Below are 27,268 nucleotides of genomic sequence, written 5' to 3'. Positions count from 1 at the left end.
CCAGTGAATTTTTTTTTATTTCTGAAATTTCAATTTTTAATTTCAGAATTTCCATTTGGTTCATTTTTTGTTTTTCTCTGATGAGACTTTTTTTGTTGTCTCCTGAGAGTTTCATTCACTGAAAACATGTTTTGTTTCACTTCATTGAGGATACTTATAACAGTTACTTTAAAATCTTTGTCAGTTTCAACATCTGATTCATCTCAGGGTCGGATTCTAGAAAATGTGATCCACTTTCTTGATTTTCCTTGTCAGTAGTTTTGAATAGTATCTTGGACTTTATGAAAAAGTTCTGGTTGTTCTGGATTCTTTTATTTTTCTATGATGAGTGTTATCCGTTGCATTAGCAGGTGATTTTCTTGGCTAAATTTGAACTGTAAACTCTGTTTCTTGGGGGACAAATCTGGTCTCAGTTCAGATCTTTTGTTCTTAACTGAATTGCTGTGATTATGTTTCAGGTGGTTCAGGATCTGTCAAAGATGTATGCGGACTTGGGGAATTCTTCTCTGGCTCCTGCCCTTTTGGGATTCCTTAATCTCTTCAGCATTCAAAGTTTCCTGGCTTCACTTTTTTGGTTCTCCAGATATGAAAAACTGAGAGTTTTCCCACATGCACCCCTGCTGCTAAAGAGCCTGCCTCTTGGACTGCCCTTGGCTCCAAGCTAAACTCCAAGGAAAGGGGAACTTCCGTTTATAGTTCCTCGTCTGCCCTTCTCCAAGCAAGCCTGCCCTCCCCAACAGAGTCACTATGCTTCTGTTCGCATTCCAGGGTATGCTGGTAGTTGCTTTTCGTATTATGTCCAATTTTTATAGATGTTTTCTGCCGTAGGATAGTCCAGTGGGGTCTTAGTCTGTCATATTTGGAAGCAGAAGTTTTATCCCTGCCTGGCACTGACCCCTGAGAGAGTCATTTCTTGCTTTGGTTAATGCAATACCTCCTAACCAGTCCCTGCTTCCACCCTTGACCCCTGCAGTCTATTCTTAACACTTCGGGCAGAGGGATACCATGAAAACATAACAGGGACTTCTAGCGTCCTCCCATTTCACTCACAGTAAATCCATAAATGCTTAAAACGTCCCACTCTGCCTGTCTCAAACTCCTCAGCCTTGACTTCCACGTCACAGGCTTACACTGGTTTGCATCCTACTTTTCTGACCCCTCGTGTTTACATTCAAAAACTCGTGTTTACTCTTGCTCCTCTAATCCTGAAAGGTCAGTCCCTCCTAAAAATACGGTTCTTGGCAGTCTGGTCTTTCTCCCTTCCACTTTCTTTTCTGGAGATCTCATCCACTTGCACACTTTAAGCTTATATGGCAGGGCAAAGAAGCCTTAAGCATCCCCCACTTTTTCAACAGATCTGCAAACAGCGCTGACATAAGGAGAATGAAGAGCTTCCGGACCCGGGGTATTCTTGAACCTTCTTCACGCTAGCATCTGCCCAGATCTGAATAAACTCAGACTGAGAGGAGAGTGCCTTCAAGCAGGTTCTAGCTACGTTCGTCTGAGGGTGCGGCTGATCGAACTTTCCTCCCAGCATCTGCGAGCTCCCGCGCCGGCGCCGCGGACCGCAGGGAGGCGGAACCCAGGCGCGCGCGCCCCTGCTTCTGGCCGGGCGCGGAGAGCGCAGCGCGGTGCACCACGGGCGCGCCGCGCGGCGGGGCATGGAGGAGCGCAGCGAGTCGCCGCCGACCGCGGGCTGCAGCAATGGGCGCGCGGGCGGCGAGCGCGGCGGCGAAGGCCGCGCCGCTTCGTGGGCCCCCGAGGACGCCTGGATGGGCACGCATCCTAAGGTTAGGAGGCGCGAGAGGAGCAGGGCGCCGGTCCAGGCCCCTTACCCCAGGCGGAACCCCCGGGCCGAGCCCCTCCTTAGGCCCTTGACTCCCCACCGGATGGGATCGCCGGGTTTCCCCGCGAACCTCAGGGAAGGGGGTCCTTTAAGCGCACAGCCCGCCGGGCAACATCATTTTTGTTTGTTTAAATGAGTTGAACTATTGTTCTGACACCGCCCCCTTCCCCCTCCTTCAGACCCTTAGCTGGAGGGAACAACGTTAAATACACCGCCTCTCAAGCCGGATAATAACCACTCCGCTTATCTTGAGTTTTGGTGTCTAGGGCTCGTTCTGGGGATGGTCTCATTTAATCCTCACAGTAACCAAGCAGAACAGTCTATGGGCCGTGGATGAGATGTGGTAGTCTACGATGGTAAAGGTTTAGGCGCGGTCCTCGTTTGCCTCTGTTGGCAAATTGCCGCCTTGTACCCCTTTACGGCCCAAGCAATGAATGGACAGTGAATGGATGTAAGAGTTTTATAGGAATCTCAGGGACTAGATACTTTAGCCTAGAAGCTTTGGTAGAATTGCAGTCTTGTGCTGAAGAGCAATATTTCATAGAGAATCATGTAAAAACAGTCCAGAAAAGGAAACATTTGAAGATCTTTTCATCTTCTCTTGCTTGATTTTATCCTCCTGCTCTGATCCCCTTATTTCCCCTCAAGGTGAGAAAAACAAATACTAACATGGAGATATTATTCAGTGCCATGAAAGAACCAAAACATGGAGAGGGAGCGTGGTGGTTAGAAGCATGAACTCAATGTCAGACTGTCTCAGTTTGGATCTTGCTTCTATCACCAGCTTTGTGATCTTTTTTTTTGTTGTTGTTGCAAGTTTTATCTTGTTCCTCAGTTTTCTCATCTGTTAAATGGAGATAGGAATAGTACTAACTTTATAGGGTTGTTACAGGATTAAATCAGTTGATATTGGTAAAGCACTTGACATATAGAAACACTGCATAAGTATTTAATAAGTGAAACCAATAACAAATTTTAAAAACTTCTAGATTTGATGTTACTATTTAATTTTCGTACTTGCAGATTTTTTTTCTCTTTGAAGTCAAAGGCCGTATAGGCTCTAACCATCAAATCTTCTTACTTTTGGTTTTTCTTCTTGAAGGATCTAATTGATTTTAAAAAAGAAAAGATATTGGTTGATTTTTCCAGTTCTGTATTTCTATTCAGTTTGAAAATTACTTAGGTCCATCCAGTAACACAGTATCAGACTTATCCTGAAACACCATTTTGATTATATTATTCCCATGCTTAGAGAATTTCCTTATGGGTAAAATTCAAACTTTTAGCTTGACCATCAAGACCTTGCCACCTGGTCCCCAGTTGCCTTTTCGGTGTCATTTTCAAATATGTTTGAGGTTTGAGGAGGACAATAACACCTCTCTTTTCCTGCACCTGTACACACTTAGGAGGACGCCGATAGGAAAGTGTGACTTCAGATCTGCACCCAGGCAGGTCTGCTGATGCCTCACCTCTGCATTGGCCCTGCTTCCCCACTTAGTCACTGACATAGCTGGAATACTTCAGGCTTCTCTTGCAGGGGCAGGCCCCTGAAGAATGTTTGCTCAGTGCTGACCAAGTCTGAAAGCAGGAGCCACTTGCTTGGTCCTTTAAAACCCAACAGTTAAATAACTCCCTACTCTTGAGTGAGCAGGGATGGGGAGAGAGGTCAGGAGTGGCCTTCTAGCAGACTTTCTCCACAGGCAAATAGGAGACCAGGGAAATAGAGGCTCCCACTAACAGGCACCAACAAAAGTTCTATTAAAAAATGTCTCTGCTCCTGGCAGATAGGTTTCTTTATAGGCCCTTGAATATGTGTTGCTTATTCCCACTCTTGTGTGATTATTAACACTGTTACTCTACCTTCTCTGTTTATTCAAATCATACACGATGCATCCTTCAGGGCCCAGTTTGCATCCCAGCTCTGCCAGGAAACATTCACCAACCAAGCCACCTGAGTGGACCTCCTTTGATCTGTTGTGTCACGTTCTTTTATTTTACTCACTTGGTTTTTAGTCACTTACTGTAATGTGTTACTTATCTACAATTGCAAGTGTGCGTGTGTTTACCCTAACAATCCGTAAGTTTTTTTTAGAGATAGATATTAGGGCTTAATTGCCATGTAACTCCCACTATACCTATAAAAGATTCTTATGTCTATTTAATGAATAGTCGTTGGGTGAAAGAAAATATTAAGAGATTCTTCATTCTCTATTTGACAATTACATTTTGATTTTCAGTATTTAGAAATGATGGAATTAGATATAGGAGATGCCACCCAAGTTTATATAGCATTCTTGGTTTACCTGGACCTCATGGAGAGTAAGTAATTTGTTTTATTATTGTTTTATTATTGGGGCTATGGGGGGGGGTGATGAGGAGTTGGGTTGGGATATAGCATTTATGCACTTGCTGTTAATTTTGTCAGTGTTGTGATTTATCATTTACGTTGGGCATTACTGCGTGACAGAAAATACTAGAAAGATAAGGAGACATAGCATTATAAGTGATGTTTGCTCAGCTGAGTATTAGGTAGATGTTTGGAATCTTTATGTTTTATTTTTGATGAACATTATTATCCATTCAGTGATGCACTTTCAGGTAAAAGTTGGCATGAAGTCAACTGTGTCGGATTACCAGATCTCCAGCTCATCTGCCTTCTTGGTACTGAGATAGAAGGAGAAGGGTTACAGACTGTGGTGCCTACACCCGTCAGTGCTTCCCTCAGTCATAACAGGTGAGCAGGTGGTTTTGTTCTTTGTTTAACAGGTTAGTTCCTTTCCTGAATAAAGCACTAGGAATCATTAAATTAGAGGTAGTAATTATATATACTTTGTAAAATTTTATCTTCCACCTTTTTAGTTAACTCCAGGTCACAGCAATGTACACTTATGTACAGAGACAAACAGAGCATTTGTCATTTACACTTTTCCTTTGAAAATAAAATATCTTAATATTCTATCTAATATATCACAAATGTTTCACTAAGTTGGTTTTAATTAATGTCACAGATTATGTAGAGACAGGCATTGGAAAGTATTGAAACAAGAAATGTGGTTAAAACAATCTTGATTTTTCCCTTTCGCAAATGTGTCTGCCACATATCGTTAACATTTTCAGATAATCTGCTGTTCGATGACTGTAAAAATTTGGAAGTTTTGTTCCTTTCCTCCCAAAGCATTTGTAGAGGTAGTAATATATTTTAAAAAGAATTTGGGGAGCAGGGATCATTGCTTTGCTCTTGGTTATTTGAGGAATAAGTTAAATACGAGTGTTTAACAAGTATTTATTTGCCATAAAATATTACTGTGTTTTTCATGGTCATTGGGAATTGTTTCATTTCAGATCTTTTTTTGTTTATTTTTGTTTTTGTTTCGTTTTGTATCTAAGCTCTATTGGGTATAATTGCTTTACACTGTTATGCCAGTTTTTGAGGTATACCAAAGTGAATCAGCTGTATTTAGACATATATCCCCATATCCCCTCCCTCCTGCTACTCCCTCCCACCCTCCCTGTCCTGGCCCTCTAAGGCATCACCCATCATCGAGTTGATCTCCCTTTGTTATACAGCAACTTCCCACTAACTGTCTATTTTACAGTTGGTAGTGTATATATGTCAGTGCTACTCTCTCACTTCGTCCAACTTCCCCTTCGCCAACCCACCCCCCTCCCCGCCACCGCCTTGTCCTCAACACCATTCTCTACATCTGTATCTTTATTCTTGTCCTGTCACTGGGTTCATCAGTGCCATTTTTTTAGATTCCATGTATGTGAGTTAGCATACGGTATTTGCTTTTCTCTCTGGCTTACTTCACTCTGTATGACAGACTCTAGGTCCATCCGCCTCACTACAGATAACTCAATTTCATTCCTTTTTATAGCTGAGTAATATTCCATTGTATATATGTGCCACATCTTCTTTATCCATTCATCTGTTGATGGGCATTTAGGTTGCTTCCATGTCCTGGCTATTGTAAATAGTGCTGCAATGAACATTATGGTACATGTTTCTTTTTGGATTATGGTATTCTCTAGGTATATGCCCAGTAGTGGGATTGCTGGGCCATATGGTAGTTCTATTTTTAGTTTTTCAAGGAACCTCCATACTGTTCTCCATAATGGCTGTATCAATTTACATTCCCACCAACAGTGCAGGAGGGTTCCCTTTTCTCTGCACCCTCTCCAGCATTTATTGTTTCTAGATGTTTTGATGGTGGCCATTCTGACCTGTGTGAGGTGATACCTCATTGTGGCTTTGACTTGCATTTCTCTAATGGATAGTGATGTTGAGCATCTTTTCATGTGTTTGTTGGCCATCTGTATGTCTTCTTTGGAGAGGTGTCTATTTAGGTCTTCTGCCCATTTGTGGATTGGGTTATTTGCTTTTTTGATATTAAGCTTCATGAGCTGCTTGTATATTTTGGAGATTAATCCTGTGTCAGTTGCTTAATTGACAAATATTTTCTCCCATTCTGAGGGTTGTCTTCTTGTCTTGTTTATGGTTTCTTTCACTGTGCAAAAGCTTTTAAGTTTCATGAGGTCCCATTTGTTTATTCTTGATTTTATTTCCATTTTTCTAGGAGGTGGGTCAAAAAGGATCTTGCTTTGATGGATGTCATAGAGTGTTCTGCTATGTTTTCCTCTAGGAGTTTTATAGTGTTTGGCCTTCCATTTAGGTCTTTAATCCATTTGGAGTTTATTTTTGTGTATGGTGTTAGGAAGTGTTCTAATTTCATTCTTTGACATGCTGCTGTCCAATTTTCCCAGCAGCACTTATTGAAGAGGCTGTCTTTTTTCCATTGTATATTCTTACCTCCTTTGTCAAAGATAAGTTGCCCATATGTGCGTGGGTTTGTCTCTGGGCTCTCTATTCTGTTCCATTGATCTGTAATTCTGTTTTTGTGCCACTACCATACTGTCTTAATCATTGTAGCCTTGTAGTATAGTTTGAAGGCAGGAAGCCTAATTCCACCAACTCCATCTTTCCTTGTCAAGGTTGCTTTGGCTATTTGGGTCTTTTGCGTTTCCATACAAATTGTAAAATTTCTTGTTCTAGTTCTGTGAAAAATGCCATTGGTAATTTGACAGGGATTGCATTGAATCTGTAGATTGCTTTGGGTAGTATAGTCATTTTCACAATGTTGATTCTTCCAATCCAGGAACATTGTATGTCTCTCTGTTTGTATCGTCTTTGATTTCTTTCATCAGTATCATAGTTTTCTGCATACAGGTCTTTTGCCTCCTTAGGCAGGTTTATTCCTAGGTATTTTATTCTTTTTGTTGCAATGGTAAATGGGAGAGTTTCCTTAATTTCTCTTTCTGCTTTTTCATTGTTAATGTATAGGAATGCAAGAGATTCTATGCATTAATTTTGTATCCTGCTACTTTACTAAATTCATTGATTAGTGATAGCAGTTTTCTGGTAGCATCTCTAGGGTTTTCTATGTATACTTTCATGTCATCTGCAAAGAATGACAATTTTACTTCTTCTTTTCCAATTTGGGTTCCTTTTATTTAATTTTCTTCTCTGATTGCTGTGGCAAGGACTTCCAAAACTATGTTGAATAATAATGGTGAGAGTGGGCACCCTTGTCTTGTTCCTGTTCTTAGAGAGAATTCTTTCCATTTTTCACCATTCAGAACGATGTTGGCTATTGCTTTGTCATATATGGCTTTTATTATGTTGAGGTAATTTCCTTCTATGCCCGTTTTCTGGAGAGTTTTTATCATAAATGGGTGTTGAATTTTGTCAAAAGCTTTTTCTGCATCTATTGAGATTATCATATGTGTTTTATCCTTCAATTTGTTGATATGATGTATCACATTGATTAATTTGTGTGCATTGAAGAATCTTTGCGTTCCAGGGATACACCCAACTTGATCATGGTGTATGATTTTTTTAATGTGCTGTTGGATTCTGTTAGCTAGTATTTTGTTGAGGATTTTTGCATCTATATTCATCAGTGATAATGGCCTGTAATTTTCTTTTTTTGTGACATCTTTTTCTGGGTTTTGGTATCAGGGTGATGGTGGTCTCGTAGAATGAGTTTGAGTTTGGTAGTGTTCCTCCTTCTGCTATATTTTAGAAAAGTTTGAGAAGGATGGGTATTAGGTCTTCTCTAAGTGTTTGATAGAATTAGCCTGTGAAGCCATCTGGCCCTTGGCTTTTGTTTGTTGAGAGATTTTTAATCACGGTCTCAATTTCCGTACTTGTGATTGCTCTGTTCATATTTTTTATTTCTTCCTGGTTCAGTCTTAGAAGGCTGTACTTTTCTAAGAATTTGTCCCTTTTTTTCCAGGTTATCCAATTTACTGGCATATAGTTGCTTGTAGTAGTCTCTCACAATCTTTTGTATTTCTGCGGTGTCGGTTGTTACTTTTTTTTCATTTCTAATTCTGTTGATTTGCGTCTTCTCCCTTTTTTTTCCTGATGAGTTTGGCTAATGGTTTATCAATTTTATTTATCTTCTCAAAGAACCAGCTTTTAGTTTCATTGATCTTTGCTATTGTTTCCTCCATTTCTTTTTCATTTATTTCTGATCTGATCTTTATGATTTCTTTCCTTTTGCTCACTTGGGGTTTTTTGTTCTTCTTTCTCTAATTGTTTTAGGTGCAAGGTTAGGTTGTTTATTTGAGATTTTTCTTGTTTCTTGAGGTAGGACTGTATTGCTATGAACTTCCCTCTTAGAACTGCCTTTGCTGCATCACATAGGTTTTGGGTCGTCGTGTTTTCATTGTCACTTGCTTCTAGGTATTTCTTGATTTCCTCTTTGATTTCTTCAGTGATTTCTTGGTTGTTTAATAATGTATTGTTTAGCCTTCATGTGTTTGTATTTTTTACAGTTTTTTCCCTGTAATTGATATCTAGTCTCATGGTGTTGTGGTCAGAGAAGATGCTTGATATGATTTCAGTTTTCTTGAATTTACTGAGGCTTGATTTGTGACCCAAGATGTGATCTATCCTGGAAAATGTTCCATGTGCACTTGAGAAGAAAGTGTATTCTGTAGTTTTTGATGGAATGTCCTATAAATATCAATTAAGTCAAGATGGCCTAATGTGTCATTTAAAGCTTGTGTGTCCTTATTTATTTTCTGTCTGGATGATCTGTCCATTGGTGTAAGTGGGGTGTTCAAGTCTCCTACTATTATTGTGTTACTGTCGATGTCCCCTTTTATGGCTGTTAGCATTTGCCTTATGTACTGAGGTGCTCCTGTGTTGGGTGCATAGATATTTACAATTGTTATATCTTCTTCTTGGGTTGATCCCTTGATCATTATGTAGTGTCTTTCCTTGTCTCTTGTAATAGTCTTTACTTCAAAGTCTAATTTGTCTGATATGAGTATTGCTACTCCAGCTTTCTTTTGATTACCATTTGCATGGAATATCTTTTTCCATCCCTTGACTTTCAGTCTATATGTATCCCTTGGTCTGAAGTGAGTTTCTTTTAGGCAGCATATAGAAGGGTCTTGTTTTTGTATCCATTCAGCCAGTCTGTGTCTTTTGGTTGGAGCATTCAATCCATTTACATTTAAGGTGATTATTGACATGTGTGTTCCTATTACCATTTTCTTAATTGTTTTGGGTTTGTTTTTGTAGGTCTTTTCCTTCTCTTGTGTTTCCTACTTAGAGAAGTTCCTTTAGCACTTGTTGTAAGGCTGGTCTGGTGGTGCCGAATTCTCTTAACTTTTGCTTGTCTGGAAAGCTTTTGATTTCTCCCTCAAATCTGAAGGAGATTCTTGCTGGGTAGAGTATTCTTGGCTGTAGGTGTCTCTCTTTCAGGACTTTCAGTATATCCTGCCATTCCCTTCTGGCCTGCAGAGTTTCTGTAGAAAGGTCAGCTGTTATCCTTATGGGTTTTCCCTTATATGTTGTTTGTTGCTTTTCTTTTGCTGCTTTTAATATTTTTTCTTTGTGTTTAATTGTCATTAGTTTGATTAATATGTGTCTTGGTGTATTTCTCCTTGGGTTTATTCTGTATGGGACTCTCTGTGCTTCTTGGACTTGGTTCATTATTTCCTTTCCCATGTTGGGGAAGTTTTCCACTATAACCTCTTCAAATATTTTCTCAGACCCTTTCTTGTTTTCTTCTTCTTCTGGGGTGCCTGTGATTCGAATGTTGGTACGCTTAATGTTATCACTGAGGTCTCTGAGACTGTCTTCTATTCTTTTTATTCTTTTTTCTTTTTCTTGCTCTGTGGCAGTTATTTCCCCCATTCTATCTTCCAACTCACTTATTCATTCTTCTGCCTCAGTCATTCTGCTGGTTATAGCATCTAGAATATTTTTAATTTCAGTTATTTTGTTATCCATTGCTGTTTGTTTTTCTGAGTTCTTATGAACTGTTTCTTGTACTTTCTCTATTTTGTTATCGAGATTTTGTATCATTTTTACTGTCATTACTCTAAATTCTTTTTCAGGCATTTTTCCTATTTCCTCCTCATTTATTTGGTCTTGTGGGTTTTTTTTTCCTGCTGCTTTGCCTGCATGGTGTTTCTTTGTTTCCTCATGGTTGTCCAGACTTTTGGGGTTGCTTGTCCAGGCGATAGAGGTGTTTATAGAAGACTGTCCAAGCCTCAGACTAATGTCCAAGTATTGGATTAAACGAATATTAAGTCTAGGAAACACATACATGTATAAGACACACGATTACTGAATCCATTAGGACATAAGGCTCTAGAAAGACCTGACAGAACCCCAGTGTGCTATCAGATATTCAAAGAGAAACCCAACAGAAATTGACAACTGAGACAGAACAAATCAGAGACAAACGCAAAAGCAAACAAACAAACAAATAACACCTTACACATACAAACATCAATCCAGGGAGATTTTGTAAGCTAGAATCAAATATAGAAAAGAGCCAGAGTACCACCAGAGAGAATGGAGATTCTCAGAATGTAATTAGACAGCTGTACTAAGAACTAAGATAAAGACAAAAGCCTAATATTAAATACCAAGGCAGTGCGTCATCTGGAGAATAGAGCAAGGAGTCTGAGCAGATCGATAGTGTTGTTTATAAGTATGTTAAGATAAAATAAACTTAAAATGGCTGGAAGAAAGGGGAACAGAAGAGCGTAGTGTGGTTGGAAATATGCAAATAAAAAGAAAGGAATAGAAATGTAGAAAAGATAGGGATGAAAGGAAAGTATGAGAGATATATTGTCCGTACTACCAAAAACTTAGCTAGATATAGAAGTATATAGAACAGGCAAAAAAAAAAAAAGAATAAAAAATATCATTAAAAAATTATGTTATAAAACTTGTAGATCCCTTAGGGCTAAGATCGTATTTAATAAAAAAAAAAAAAAAAAGAGAGAGAGAGAGAGAAAGAAAAAAAAAAAATCCAGAACTGATCCCAGAATGGACCAGTTCAATAGGAATTGATACTAATATTTCTGTTTCCTTAGAGTCTCAGCTGTAAGTGTCCTTCTCCTTGCCTTGGGTTTTTTTGCATTATTCTGTGACCAGCAGAGGTTCCTTTATTGTTCGTCTGTAAGCGTTGGTGTGTGTGGAGGGAGAGGGTACAATAGTGGCTCCTTCTCCTGGGAGGGAGTAAGCAGTGGCGCACTGTTGTTTCAGTCGGGCTTGGAGGTGCCTGTTGCAGAGGGACGCCTGTGGCTCAGGCATAAACAGAAAGTCTTAGAGTTGGGCCTCTCTCGGGTTTTTTTTGTTGTTGCTGTTGTTGGTTTTTTGTTTGTTTGTTTGTTTTTTCTCGGCAGCCTCCCTGCTGCCAGCGTTCCAAGGGGTTTTAATCTAGCCCCGCCCGAGTGCCTGAGGATGCTTGTTATCCCTGAGCGCCTTAGGTGGCCCACGGGCGTCTCTCCACTGCCTGTTGCAGAGGCGCGGAAAGAGAGAGAGAGGCTATGCGCGCGGCTCCCCCCCCCCCCCCCCCCCCGCCGGCCCGGGAGCCTGCAGCCTCCAGCCGCCATCATGGCCGGGCGGCTCTCAGGGGCAGGCACTCCTCGCCGCGGACCTCCTCCCTCCTGTCTTCTCGGTCCATCACCGTACCGGCAACAATGTTTCTCACCCTGAAGCAGCTCTCCGGTTCCCACGCTCCCGCTCCTGGACCCTCCGTTCAGCCGCGGATCAACTTCTTGGTCCGGGAACGCGGAGCTGCGCTGCGGACCTTCTGTATGTTTCTCACTCCCTCCCGTCTGCCACAGCTCCGCCGCTTCACCCTCTTTGAGCCTTTGTTAGATGCCTCCCTACCGGCTATGTCGGGCTCCCCGCGGTCCTTTCTGGTGTCCGAGGCCGTCTGCTGGTGTTCAGCTGGTTCTCTGTGGGAATTACTGCGTCCTTCCGTGCATTCCCAATGCATCTGTGGAGAGGGATGCACTCCAGGTCCCTCTACTTCGCCGCCATCTTTTTTTCCTAAATATAGTTTTTAAAGACTGTAAATAGTAATCTTTCTTTTGTTAAAGGACATGATTGTTTTAAAAATATTTTATTAGCTGTTTCTGTGTTATCACAGCAGTAACCCAGGTAATAAAAATGGACCAACTGTTTATTTTTAAATCCATTGTACCAGTGTTTGTGGGGAGAAGAAAAGGAACCCATATTTTAAAACACTGAGATGTGTAGGAAAAATTAAGATTTTACTTACTGTTCTTATATTAAAATGACTTTCAATAAAAATATTGTGAATGTACATAATTATATTTTCTTTAAGCATTAAATGTAGTGAATATAAATGAATATTAATATAATTATAGACTATCTAGAGACAAACATGTTTCGGTGTGGGGGGAAGGGTATAAAAGTAGATTGCACATTACTCCAGCATTTTCTAGGTTGCTCAACATTTATTAGGTATCTGTTGTGTGCCGGACTCAAGAGATACAAAACATAATGAGAAATGTGTACAGGGCCCTGAGGAGAACTTCAGAGGGAAGAGGTAGAGCCTTGGCTGGTGATAGAGGGGGTGGGGGAGTCTGAGAAAGCTTCCCCTAGGACGAATTGTTTGAGATATGTGTAGGCATTCCATGTGGAATGGAGCTGGGAATGGATGTTCCTGACAAAAGTAATAACATGAGCAAGGTATTGAGAGCTGAGAAAGCACGGAGATTGGAAATGGTTCCTTTAAAGTATTAGTAATGGCAGAGGGAAGGCCTGCCTGCAACTGATGAGAAAGCGCTGGATTGTGTGTGTGTGTGTGTTTTTTTTTGTAAGAGAGATGGAAATGGGAGAATGGGGAGGGAGGGAAGGAGAGACAGAGATAGAAAATATGAAAAAAGTAGCTGTTTTCCTGGTAAGCAGTAGATCCTGAGAGGCTGAATGGGTTAAGGAATTCAAAGATAAGAGAAAGCTTGATCAAGAGTTTTGCCACTTTAAGGTCTTTGGGAGATGCTGGTATATCCTGAAAAAAAAAGATGGGAAAATTATTTCAGTCAGAGTATCAGGAATTGTAATGCTTGTTTCCATTTTCTCTAAAGATACCAATTAAAATATACAAATCTATGAGAATATAGGAAACAACCAGCTGTTAGTGCAAAAGCAAAATTTAGGGATTTGATGAGATTAAGTAACTCTCTCCATTTCTTGCCATTTCACAGCTTCCTTTGCTGAACCTTTTCAGGTTTCTGGCCTCTAAAGGTTAAAGTGTTCTAGGGCTTAGGCTTCTGAGCTTTCCTCTTCTTTGTACTGACTCCTAGGTAGCCTCATCTGGTTCCATGGTTTTAAATGTCATTGATATACTGATGACTTCCAAATTTATGTCTCTGCCTCTGCCTCTTCCATGAATCCAAGATTCATATTTAATTGCCTACTTGACATCTCCACTGAGATCTAAATAACATCTCAAATTGCCATGTCCAAAGAGAACTCTCTTTGTTTTGTAAATAAGTTCATTTGTATCATTTCTTTTTTTAGATTCCTCATATAAGTGATATCATATGATATTTGTCTTTCTCTGTCTGACTTACTTCACTCAGTATGACAATGTCTAGGTCCATCCGTGTTGCTGCAAATGGAATTATTTTGTTCTTTTTTATGGCTAAGTAGTATTCCATTGTATACATGATGGACATTTAGGTTGCTTCCACATCTTGGCTATTGTAAACAGTGCTGCATTGAACACTGGGGCGCATGTATCCTTTCGGATTATGTTTTTCTCTGGATATATGCTCAGGAGTGAGATTGTAGGATCATATGGTAGCTCTATTTTTAATTTTTTAAGAAACCTCCATACTGTTCTCCATAGTGGCTGTATCTATTTACATTCCCAGCAACAGTGTAGAACCATTGCCTTCTCTCCACACCCTCTCCAGCAGATATTCCTTGTAGATTTTTTGATGATGGCCATTCTGACTGTCGTGAGGTGATATCTCATTATAGTTTTGATTTGCATTTCTGTAATAATTAGCAATGCTGAACATCTTTTCTTATATCTCTTGGCCATCTGTATATCTTCTTTGGAGAAACGTCTTTTTAGGTCTTCTGTCCATTTTTCAATTGGGTTGTTTGTTTTTATGATATTAAGCCACATGAGCTGTTTGTAAATTTTGAAGACTAATCCCTTGTCAGTCACATTGTTTGCAAATATCTTCTTCCATTCTGTGGGTTGTCTTTTCATTTTGATTATGGTTTCCTTTGCTGTGCAAAACTTTTGAGTTTAGGGAATGAATGTCTGGTTCCCAGCGGGGAAAGGTGGTGAGGAGGGATAGTTAGGGAGTTTGGGATCGACATGTACACACTGCTATATTTAAAATGGATAACCAACAAAGACCTACTGTATAGCACAGGGAACTCTGCTCAATATTATGTAACAACCTAAATGGGAACAGAATTTGAAAAAGAATAGATGCAGGTGAAGAAGAAGAAGAAGAGGAGGAGGAGGATGGGAAGGGGGAGGAGGAGGAAGAGGAAGAAGGAGGAAGAGGAAAAAGAAGAAGAGTAAGAGGAGGAGGAAGAGGAAGAAGAGGAAGAGGAAGAAGAAGAACTCTTTATTTGCCCCCTCAAAGGCTCCTTCTTTCAGTAAATGGCAACTCTATTCATTCTGAAGCGCAAACCAAAAACCTTGGAGATAGTTCTCGCTATCTATCTATACTTTATTTTTTAGAACAATTTTAGATTTACAGAAAAATTGAGCAGATAGTACAGAGGTTTCCCATATAAGCTTCAGTCCAGCACATTGTTTATTAGTTGTTATTATTGTGTTGCCCTAGTATGGTACATTTGTTACAATTATTGAACCAATATTGATATACTATTATTAAGTAAAGTCCATAGTTTACATTAGGATTCACTCTTTGTTATACAATTCTATTGATTTTAACAAATGCATAATGACACGTATTCACCATTACACACAGAATAGTTTTACTGCCCTAAAAATCCCCTGTGCTCCATATATTCATCCCTTTGCCCCACACTGAACTGCTGGCAGCCACTGAACTTTTAACTTTCTCTATAGTCTTGCCTTTTCCAGGAGAGTATATAGTTGAAATCATATAATACATAGCCTTTTCAGATTGGCTGCTTTCACATCCTCGCCACCATGGTACTGTTAGTTTTTTTTAATTTTAGCTACTCTAATTCATGCATGGTAGTGTCTTGGTTTTGAGGTTTTTTTTTAATTTACAATTTCCTAAAGACCTATTATGTTGAGCATATTTTCATATGTTTATGTGCCATCTTTGTATCTTCTTTGGTGAGGTATCTGTTTGGATCCTTTGCCCATTTTTTTATTTGGGCTATTTGTTTTCTTTTTGTTGAATTTTGAGAATTCTTTTATGTATTTTGGATACAAGTCCTTTATCAGATATGTGTTTTGCAAATATTTCCTCCCAGTCTATAACCTGTCTTTTCATTCTTTTAATAGTCTTTTGTGGAACAGAAGTTTTTAATTTTAATAGAGTGCAACTTAATTATTTCTCCTACAGATCATGCTTTTGGTGTTGTATCTAAAGGCTCATCAAACCCAAACCAAAATCATCTAGATTTTCTCCTGTGTTGTCTTCTAAAAGTTTTATAGTTTTGTGTTTTATGCTTAGGTCTATGTTCCACTTTGAGTTTAATGTTTGTGAAAGGTGTAAGATGTGTATCTAGATTCATTTCTTTTTAAGTTTATTTATTTTTGGCTGCATCGAGTGTGCGGGTTTTTCACTTTGGCACATGGGCTTCTCTCTAGTTGTGGCACATGGACTTCTCTCTAGTTGTGGCATGCGCATTTTCTCTTCTCTAGTTGTGGCACAAGCTCCAGGGCACATGGGCTCTGTAGTTTGCGGCACGCAGTCTCTCTAGTTGAGGCGTGCAGACTTAGTTGCCCCACGGCATGTGGGATCTTAGTTCCCTGAGTAGGGATCGAGCCCACGTCCCCTGTATTGCAGGATGGATTCTTTACCACTGGACCACCAGGGAAGTCCATAGATTCATATTTTTTGCATATTGATGTCAGTTGTCTGGCACCATTTGTTGACAAGACTGGTCTTTCTCCATTGATTGCTTTTGCTCCTTTGTCAAAGATCAGTTGAGTGTATTTTTGTAGGTCAATTCTGAGCTGTCTGTTCTAGTCCATTAACATGTTTATCTGTTCCTTCACCAATACCACATGGTCTTAATTACTGTAGCTTTATAGTAAGTCTTAAAGACAGGTAATGTCATTCCTCTCACTTTGTTCTTCTCTGGTACTGTGTTGGCTATTTTAGGTCTTTTGCCTTTTCATATAAACTTTAGAATCAGCTTGTTGATATCTACAAAATAACTTGCTAGGGTTTTGATTGGGATTGTGCTTAATTTATAGATCACAATGGGAAGAATTGGCATCTTAACAGTATTAAGCTTTCCTATCTAGGAATATGGACTATTTCTCCATTTATATAGATCTCCTGTAATTTCTTTCATCAGAGTTTTATAGTTTTCGTTATACAGATCCTGTACATATTTTTATTAGATTTTTACCTAAGTATTTCACTTTTTTGATGCTAATGTAAAAGGTGTTGTGTTGGTTTTTCATTTGAAACTCCAGTCATTCATTGCTGGTATATAGGCAAGCAATTGACTTTCATGTTAACCTTGCTATAATCTCTTATTAGTTTTAGTCCACCCAGTTCTCAGAACTGCAAATTAATGTTAACAAATTCTGTCAATTCTCCCTTAAAACTATATCGAAAATCTGACGATTTCTCACCACTTCTGCTATACTATATCACTCTGGTGTAAGCTACTATCATCTCACCCTTGTACTATTGCAACCTGCAAAGTAGGCTTCCTTTGTAACACTTACCACATTTATTGGTACTCAGTATATTGTATATTATTTGTTTTTGTTTGTTTATTTTTTGTTTACTCTCATCCTCCCCCACTTCCTCCGTGGAAGCAGGAACTTTGTTCTGTTCGTTGCTACTTCCCCTGTGCCTAGCCTGGTACCTGGTATTTGGTGTTAAATATGTATTTGTTGGATGAGTGCATGACCTCTCTTAAACTACTCAGTTCCTGCAACAGACTTGCTAAATAATATCTTAAAGAACATAAGGTTGCTACAAGCAACCTTCCAAGAGTTTCTAAAAAATTAGAATGTCTGCAAAATTCATCCACTTGCAAAATTTATCACTATTTCCCACACTTTACACTGTAGCTATAACCGTATGCATCTGAGGAAGAGAACAGTCACAGATCTGGAGAGTCACTCTGCCAATGCTATGAATAGTCTCCTTACCTTTTAGTTAAATTCTTTTTCATCCGTATCTTCCCCCTCAACACCTCCGCCCCACTTCAACCCTTCTTTTTCCTTAGTGCCTTGGAAGAAGGACTTACATTAATGCTGCAATAAAGGGTTAATAGAACTCATTGAGTTCCTTCTTTAGAACATTTTTAGTTATGAGATTTAATTCCAAAATGCTACATATTTTTTGAAGGTTACCACATTATTATTTCCCTGTAATCAAAAAATATTTCCTCTCTCCAAAAGTATATTCCTTATTACAAATTCATTAAATAACCATTATTTTATATGAGGCCTGAAGTCTAATAACTAGTAAAGTGATTTCTGTCATTTGACTTCCCTGTGCATCAGGATGTGTGTCCTCATACTACCTCCGTTGGAAATCTGTTTCTGATGAAACCCCCAATTCTGGCAGCTTCTTTCAACTGACATAACATTTTTTTTCTTACCCTCAAAAAAAAGCTTGCAGTTTATTTTAGCAGAATGGCTTCCCACTGGGGTGAATAGCCTCACAGGCACCTAATTGTTCAATAAACCCCCTGGGATTTTAGCTGCCTTGATTTTTTACGAGGAAGGGATTGCATGATTCCTAAGGAGGTGGTCTGTTTATTCTTGAAACTTTCCTCAGGATTGAGCCTGTGGATGAATAAGGCACAGTGGGCACCAATTTAATTTTGCATTGTGTTTCAGAGTTTCATTATGGTGTCATTTCAATATATCATAATGAGGCAGATCAGGGAGTTAATGTCTTTTATTGATGAAGCTACAGCGTGTATCAGTTTGGCTACATTGAAGAGGACTGAAGGAGATATTGCTTTCTTTGAGTTGAAATGAATAATAATTTTAACCCATGATGCATTCTAGTTCAACAACATTGAAGTTAAAATTAATATTTTCTTCAACTTTCCTGTCCTCTATGCAAATCTCCAGAGATTACTTAGTCTCTGCTGTAGGATTGTTACCAAAAAAATGAATGCTAAGATTTATGGAAAGCATATAAATAGCTTGGAGAAAGAGCAGTAGCCAGATAATGTTGCCTATGTGTTTGCCTCAGGTGCATTCACAAGTTCGCTTTGTTACACTTCAAAATCACTCTGTTTTCAATGTGCTGAACTCCTCTCTGAACAGTTATGAGAAAGAAAAACCTGTTATAAACATCAAATTCTGTTACTGTTGATCAACAACTATGATTATTACTGATTTATCTCTTTCTTTAGATGGGATTTTTCCCTTGAAATATAATGAACTCAGAACCTGAAATTTTTATTATTAATACATAGGTTATGTTCTACATATGTGGATTTCTATCACAAATGAACTATAAAGGGTTTTATTATCTAAATTATTATTTTAGATTTGTGTGATGAAACAGCTCTACAATATTTTTCCAAAGAGCTGAGCTTTTAAAAAATATGCATATAAGGAAACTTTGTTCTATGGTTTCTAAATTAAGATTTCAAACTATAAGTTGTTAGAGGTCAGGTGAGACAATAGTGTTTTAGTGATGCTTCATTGTCCTCAGCATCTTTACAGCCATGCGTGATTTTTAAAATAGAACTTTGGAACCTGTTGTTGTTATATTGAGAAAGCATAATCCGTTGACTTAAAGGCAAAGTAAACATTTTTAGGAGTTTATTAGTATCCCATAAAGGAAACAAACAAGACAGATCTCAAATGAGCAAAGATGATGGCATTACTTTAAACGTACGTTAAAAAATTGACTAGAAGCGATCCTGAACGAGAATCTTTGTAAGACGTCCCAAGTGTGCTTTGAGTAAGAGAGGCAGATAAACTATTTTATTCTGTTATTACTGAGAAGATTCATTAGTAATTTTCCCCCACACACTACCAAGTAGGATAAACAGAGCTCTGAGATGGGAACTTCCATTTCATTTTGACAGTGATTTCCCTCAACTCTGAAAACAATACCCCCTTTACAACTCTGAGCTAATTTTGCAAATGTTAGGGTTTCCCACATGGGTTTTTTGAGTAAGTCTGAAAATGTTTTGCTATTTATATCAAAGAACTCTGGAAACAAATATGAATGAGATGGAAATTTCTATCCTAAATTTTAGTATATGGGCTAGAGTTCCCACACAGTTTACATTAGGAAAAAAACCATGTACACATACACATGTATGTATGTACATTTCTGATTTAAACCATGTCATACCTTGAGAAAAAGAAAACATAACATTTGTCTTAATAGGCTTTTTCCGCCTTTCCATCTGTGTCCCATCTTTGTTATACTCTGCCAGTTAGTTATTTAAAGAAACTTGTTTTTAAGTTATGTATATTACAGTGGCTTCAGAGTGTTACTTCCCATCAGTGCTGTGTGGTAAGATTTCTGATTAATATTTATGGTTGCTTCATCTAAATATCTCTTTCTAAAGTAAATCTGTGATAATAATCCAGCTAATTGTCATATAATTCAACATAGGTGGAAGTTATTTTTTAATGGGAAGGCAATTGTTACATTATGTCCCAATTTGCAAGAAAGCAAATCTAGTATAGATACTATATAATAATACTGTATTCAGTGACTACTTGACAGTTTGCAAAGCCTCTTCATGTATGCCGCCTCATTGATTCTTATAATAATCCTATTTGTAGACATAGGGGTATACTATCTTCAGATTACAGCACCATTTGTTAGAAAGACTTTTTCCATTGAATTGCCTTTGTAGCTTTGTCAAAAATCAACTGATCACACTTACAGCATATTAAGAAGTAATATTTATGGCAATATTAGCAAAAAGGATGGGACTATATAGGAGCAAGGAAATGAAATCAGAGAGTAACTTGAAGAAGTGAATAGTATCAGAAAAATTAAATATGTAGGTAACATTTTTTATCCTTTTTCCCCTTAACTTTTAAAAAGACATAAGATTGTATAAAGCAATAATATAACACTGTATTGAGTTTGTATTATGTAGGCATAATATATATGATAATAATAGCACAAAGGAGGAAGAAAGGAATGAAGTTATATTAAAGTTTCTATATTTGTTTTAGAATTGAATTAGTATCAATCTGAAGTAAATTGTGATAAACTAAGATACATTATAGTGATCTCTAGAACCACCACAAAGAAACTCAAAAAAGTACAGTTGACCCTTGAACAATGCAGGGGTTATGGGTGCCAAATCCTCTCATAGTTGAAAATCCAAGTATAACTTTATAGTTGACCCTCTGTATCTGCAATTCTATATCCACAGATTTAACCAACCAGGGATCATGTAGTACTACAGTACATATTTATCGAAAAAAACCCCACATATAAGTAGACCTGCACAGCTCAAATCTGTGTTGTTCAGGGGTTAACACAAATTAAAATTTAAATGGTGCACTAGAAAACATTGATTTAATATAAAAAGGTGGTAAAGGAGAGAGGAACAAAAAAGACGTGATGTATAGAAAACAAATTGCAAAATGGCAGATATAAATCCAACAATATCAATATTAATTTTGAATGTGAATAGATTAAACACTCCAATCAAAGGACAGAAATTATAAGACTGGATATAAAAACAGGATCTAACTACATGCTCGCTGTAAGAGAGACACTTTATATTCAGAGACAACAATTTTGGAAAAGTCTTAGCTATTTCTTCTACACTGCTGTAGTCTGAATGTATGTTTCATGTGTTGAAATCCTAAGCCACAAAGCTGATGGTATTAGGAGGTGCTTTGCAGGTGCTTAAGCGATGATGGTGCAGCTCTCATAAATAGAATTAGTGCCTTAAAAAGAGACCTCACAGAAATCCCTTACCCCTTTCACCATGTGAGGACATGGTAAGAAGGTGCTGGCTATGAACCAGGAACAGGACCTCCACCAGAATGAGAGCATTCTGGTGCCTTGATCTCCGACTTTCCAGCCTCCAGAACCCTGAGAAATAAATAACTGTTGTTTAGAAGCTGCCTGGTCTGTGGTATTTTGTTATAGCAGCCTTGATGGACTAAGACACACACCATTCTCTCCTTATTTTCTTCTGTAATTATTTGCATGTATGTTAAACTGATATTGCACCAAAGGCCTCTGTTTCATTTAAAGAAAAAAATTTCTCTTTGTACTTCAGTTTCTTGTGACCTTTTTCAAGTTCACGAAATCTTGTCTTTTGCTATATCTAATCTACCATTAAACCTAGTCAATACTTTGAAAATATATTTTAAAATTCTAGAATGTTTTCTTTAGAATTTTAATTTTTTTGCTTATAATTTTCGTCTTGTCACCCATTTTGTCTGTTTTTTCTCAATACTATAACATTTGTTATAGTTATTTTAGTCTTTACTAGTTCCAACATCTAAGTATTTCAACAACCTTAGTTTTCTGACAGTCATCTTGTATTGACTTTTCGCTCTCGATTATTAGATATATTTTCCTGCTTCTTCACATAGCTTATTGTTTTTCACTGGATGCTGGACATTGTGTATGAAGAAGAGACTGATGTTGATAGACTGTTGTTGATGCTACTCCCCACCCCAAAGAGCTCATCCTTTCCTCTATCTGGCAGGTAGAGTTAGGGTCTAATTTAGTCAGTCAAATCAGAAGTCAAGAGGAATCATGGCAGAGTTGCAACTTCGGTTATCTCAGTTCTCTTCTGGTTTCAGATGTCTTAAGAATGGAATCAGGCCTCTCTCTTCAGCAGGGCTTAGTGTTTAGGGCTTGCTTGCCATTTTCCAGTCCCTTCTCCAGCTTCTTATGCTATTGCTTAAACACAGCAAAAGTCCCATGAGTGAGAGTTGGTGAACTGGAGGGATTGGCATCTCTTAAGATTCCAGTCCTCCATGCCAGTCCATGTGCAGCCTTTACAAGTGGTGCTGTTTTCTCCTGGTCCCAGTGAAGTTGCTTGCCAGTGACTGGCTCACTCCTTCAGCCACTGTGCCCAGACTTAGCAGTTTCCCTCAGGGATGGAAATGGCTGTGTCTTAGTCTCTACTTTACCCTGAAAGGGCTCATTTCTCATTGAAATGTAGTTTCTTTAAACTTCTTTGTGTTTACCTCCCTTTTATGGCATTAAAGCAAAGTGGCATATTTTTAAATCAGGTGTTTTCTCTTTATTATCATAGGAATGGTGGTCTTTTGAGATCTTTTATATCCTAATTAGAAGTGGAACCTCCTTCTGCCCTGACTTTTGAATAAATAATACTGGAAAGGCTTTTTCAAAATGTAGAGTAGGGGTCAGCACACCTTTTCTTAAAGGGCCAGATAGTAAATATGTTGGGCTTTGTGGATGGAGTGGCAAAATTGAGGCTATTATGTAGGTACTTATATGACCATTCAAAATGTACCATTTAAAGATGTAAAGATCATTCTTAGCTCATGAGCCATAAAAATCAGGTGACCATAGTGTTCCAAGCCCTGGTACAGAGACAAATGATAAAATAATTTGGATGTTTTTATGAACAAAAAGCAAGCAAATATCAGATACTTTGAAGAAACTATTTTCTAAGGAGTTCTTTGGTATACCATCTACCACTGTCATCTATAGTAATAAGTACGAAAAATGATGATCCTGAGCTGACAAGGCAAGTTTAACTTTTATTTAGTGTAATAGAATTGCATAATACATTTTAGAAAAATTTTTAACAGAATTATTTTTTAACGTTTGTATACCTGAAGAGTTAGTTCTAGCCATATGGAAACCTTCATTCAAAAGCTTCATTCATTCTACCCAAGTATTCTAATACATACTGAGCATTAACAATTTTTTTAAAAAAGCGTTGACCCTCAAAATGGGTACAATCCAGTAGAAAGCAGACACTTAGAAGTATAAATACAAGGTAATGATTACAATGATGTAGGTTTGCACAAGATGCCTCTGAGGGGTTGGGGAAAGGTGACAGGAAAGACTTCAGAGAGAAGATGATGCTTTACTGACTCCTGAAAAGGAATTAAGGTTTTGTCAGGTAAACATTTTGTTTATCTGATATTACCAGTATTACCATATTGTTGAATTGACTCTTTCAAGGTCATTTTAGAAATGGTTTGACTATGGGGAAACAAACTTAGAAACTCATTCTCTCCTTACCTGATTACATACCTGTGAAATTTAAATGATAGGTAGTAGGTAAGCAGCCTTTTGTGACTGTTTTAAGAAACCAGTTATCACTCTGTAACCTATTATGCAGTGATTAAATGATAGTTTAGCAAGAACAATTTAGTTTCAGCTTTTCTAGAAGTTTATTGCTGTTTTAAATCACTTTTAAAAATCTTGTCTCCACCACAGGTTTTTTCAAAAGCAATATAATTACTGTAGCAAGAATATTTCAAAGCAAAGACTTTTCTTTTTAGATACTTTATAGATTCAATAGCTAGTAGGATGGGTGATAAGTCACCATAAGAATTTTTACTTAGGATTGGAAGTAGAATTTAAGGGGACAAATTAGACTTTTGCTAAAGAGAATATAGCATGGAGTTATTTATGTATTCAGCTGTAGCATGTTAATATGCTAGTAAATCTTTTTCCAATTCCTGGAAAATTGGTTAGCTCAATGAAAAAAACAACTGATCATTTTTTATTTGCCTTTTTAAGAGAGCTCCTCTGGAGGTTGCATTTTACTGAATTATTGAGCACAGTTTTTATTGAGTAGGTAATAAGGATTTTTAGTTTGTGGTAAACAAAAGCTGATAGTGCTTTGATGACCTAGATACTGGATTTAGTAGATTATTTTCCACAGCAAGCAAACTGAAATCCTTTATAACATTGATGCTTGATATATAATTTTACAAAGTTTTTTTCTCTTTATTTTTCTTTTAGCTTTTATTAAGTATCGGAATACATATTGAGAGCCGCAAAAATATCTATATTCATATCTAATAATTCTGATACTTGGAAAGATCCAACAGAATTATTTTTATTTATTGCCTTCATTGGGTATTCATTAATGTGCACAGGCTTTCTGTGGTTGCAAAGAGTGGGGGCCACTCTTCATTGCGGTGTGCAGAATTCTTGTTGCGGTGGCTTCTTTTGTTGCAGAGCACAGGCCCCAGGCGTGAGGGCTTCAGTAGTTGTGGCACATGGGCTCAGCAGTTGTAGTGCACGGGCTTAGTTGCTTTGTGTCAAGTGGGATCTTCCTAGACCAGGGCTTAACCCCATGTCTCCTGCATTGGCAGGCAGATTCTTAACCGCTGCACCACCAGGGAAGCCCTATAGTCTATTTTTTTTTTTTTTTTAATCTGAATTCCAAATTGCTCCACTGTAAGATACCAAGTTGGAAAATTGGAAAATGAGTACCCAGGATCTTTAGCTAATATAGATGCACTAAATACTGTTAGTGTCCCATTCTGTAGGTTCCTAAATACAGTTTTGATTAGCTCAGGTATGATGATCAGGAGAGATGGGTGAATACAGAAGAGAAGGACTGAAAGTCAGTAGATAGCCCTTATTTGTGAGATTTTCTGTATAAAAAGACAACTTTAAATGTTTATATTGAGCCTTCAGACATTTCCTGAGATAGCATTATGGATATAATGTTATTGCTGACCTCTTCTCCAAGATTTTACATTATTTGATCTTATTATTTGAGTGACTGTGAATCCTAAATGTGTTGTGACTTTATTTTCAGGATAAGAGAGATCTTGAAGGCATCTCGGAAACTGCAAGGCGATCCAGATTTGCCGATGTCTTTTACTTTGGCCATAGTGGAGACTGACTCCACAATCGTCTATTACAAACTTACGGATGGATTTATGCTGCCAGATCCTCAGGTCTGTGTTGAGGCAACTACCAGTAAAGAGTGAAAAAAGAAGAAAATTATGACGTGATTTTAAGTTTGAATCAGTCCATTCACAGAACCATCACTTCTTTTGCAATATGAAAATTCAAGAAAAAAAATGACTTGATTTTTCATACCTCAGAAAACTATGTTCTGTTCAAAGTGACATGTTCCTAGCTTTTTTCACAAAAATAACTTGACTTCCTTATTCTACAGAGAATTTTATAGTTTCCCAGAGTACTTCATGAAGTCATGACGCATTTAATAATTTGATGATTAACTGGCATGGAATGTAAAGGCTTATAATAGTTTTAACCAAAAGAACAGTTTTTTCAGGAGATGTTAAATTGGTTGGCATTTTGGCGGGAATAATGTAATAAATAAATGTGTTTTATATGACTTCTTTACATACATTTTTAGCATAATTGGGATAATCACATTAAATATCTTTCTAGTTTTGCTTTTAAATTACATTATCTATTGGGGAAAAAGTCCATCCTGATCTTTTTTTTTTTTCATGTTGCAGAATATTTCCCTTAGAAGATGACACCTATACTTCCCGATGCTTACTTTATTCACACAAGATTGGATTGAGACCCATCGGCCTGGTTCATCTTTTATCTCAGAGATAGTCAGGGTTGACTTATCTGGTCCCATTCCATAAGTTTTCTTTTTGAAGAATAAAACTTTCCCAGATAGAATTTATTTTGTTCAAAAATATAAGGTAGTTGCTCTAGAACTTTCTCATCTGGAGACAGTTTAATTATAATTGTATACACGATTAAGCCTAGGGTGTGTTCTGAAGGGTAGGACATTGTGAGACTGCTATCTTTTTCCCTTACTCAACCCTCTCGGTGCCTTTTGGTCACTATAGCTAGCCTGGAATGGCATTTCATGTACACCTTGACACCTGGAGAATTTACTTTAGTCTGCTTTTTCATCCCCATAGAAGGTATTCTTTCAGTTGACTTCCATGTTGCAATTACTGTTTCGTCCCTCTTTGGGTGACTTTAAGTCAAAACTAAAAATATCAGAGTGTAAAATTATATGTCTAGATTAATAGGGACCAGAGAAGTGCCACCTACAAGAGTACTGGGTCTTTTTTCCTATTCTTATTACCACCACCTGTACTGTATCATAGCTAGAGTATTATAAGAGAGATAATAGGGGACAGTGTTAACCTTAAAAACATCTTTCTTAAGTAGACCCAGTTTTTCCACTTTTGTTAATGCCTCCCAATTAAGTTGCCTAAAGTATAAAAAATTATATGCACAAAGAAGTTTCAAGTGACATTTTGGGGCACACAGTAGTCCAAATCATAAACGACTTAAAAGTTTAAGGCAAGGGTCAGCAGAATTTCTCTGGGCCAGAAAGGAAATATTTTAGGCTTTTCAGGCCATCTAGGCTTTCTCACAACTTCTCCACTATGCTGTTTGTAGGACAAAAATAACAGTAGACAGTATGTAAGTGAATGGACATGGCTGTATACCAATAAAACTTTATTTACAAATGCAAGGCCATAGTTTGGGGAATAGTCTGGGGAAATAGTCAATAAACATATTCAGCTAATGAATGGTATGTAATGTACCCATTAAAAATTAGTAATGAGTATACTGAAAAACATGAGAAAATTGTAACAAAAAGCAAGTTACAAAAGTGTATGAATGGGTATGATTATGACTGTAAATAATACACCAAATAAATAATAAAAAGATGACAAAATAAATTACTGTGATTATAATAGGACAGCAGGGCAGTAGATGGATGACTGTCTTTCTTCAATATTTTAGTCTTTCTCTATTTGTATTACTTTGTAATAAAAATGTTTTGAAATAAAAAACGTGTCCTGAGATCAATATTAGTTGTCCGTTGTTGCGTACTAATATTACCACAAACTTAGCGACTTAAAATATCACACATTTAGTATCTTGAAGTTAGGGCCTCTATAGGGTTGCAGTCAAGGTGTTGGCCAGGGCTGCAGTCTCATCTGAGGCTTCATTGGGGAAGGATCTGCTTCCTCATTCATGTGGTTCATAGCAGCTTTC

General features: G+C 37.8%; 1 protein-coding gene across 1 annotated transcript; it reads left to right on the top strand.

Annotated features, from left to right (window-relative positions):
• Positions 1 to 1,620: 1,620 nt before the first annotated feature.
• Positions 1,621 to 27,068, top strand: TSEN15 (tRNA splicing endonuclease subunit 15). The gene is made up of 5 exons (XM_057729728.1): positions 1,621 to 1,790; positions 4,084 to 4,165; positions 4,445 to 4,580; positions 25,074 to 25,215; positions 25,750 to 27,068. Exons 1-5 carry the CDS (start codon positions 1,662 to 1,664, stop codon positions 25,768 to 25,770), a joined length of 510 nt encoding a protein of 169 aa, XP_057585711.1. The 5' UTR covers positions 1,621 to 1,661; the 3' UTR covers positions 25,771 to 27,068.
• The last annotated feature ends 200 nt before the right edge of the window (positions 27,069 to 27,268 follow it).

This window comes from Hippopotamus amphibius, chromosome 3, assembly GCF_030028045.1.
Source record: "Hippopotamus amphibius kiboko isolate mHipAmp2 chromosome 3, mHipAmp2.hap2, whole genome shotgun sequence".
Taxonomy (NCBI): domain Eukaryota; kingdom Metazoa; phylum Chordata; class Mammalia; order Artiodactyla; family Hippopotamidae; genus Hippopotamus; species Hippopotamus amphibius.
Note: the sequence above shows the minus strand (reverse complement) of the source record. Positions and strands in the feature narration are given on the sequence as shown.

What these genes read in the sequence shown, in the direction of transcription:
- TSEN15 (XM_057729728.1), top strand. Translation starts at nt 1,662, where the DNA reads ATGGAGGAGCGCAGCGAGTCGCCGCCGACCGCGGGCTGCAGCAATGGG. An exon ending in TTACCTGGACCTCATGGAGA is followed by an intron (nt 4,166 to 4,444) that starts GTAAGTAATTTG and finishes ATGCACTTTCAG; the next exon opens with GTAAAAGTTGGCATGAAGTC. An exon ending in GCTTCCCTCAGTCATAACAG is followed by an intron (nt 4,581 to 25,073) that starts GTGAGCAGGTGG and finishes CTTTATTTTCAG; the next exon opens with GATAAGAGAGATCTTGAAGG.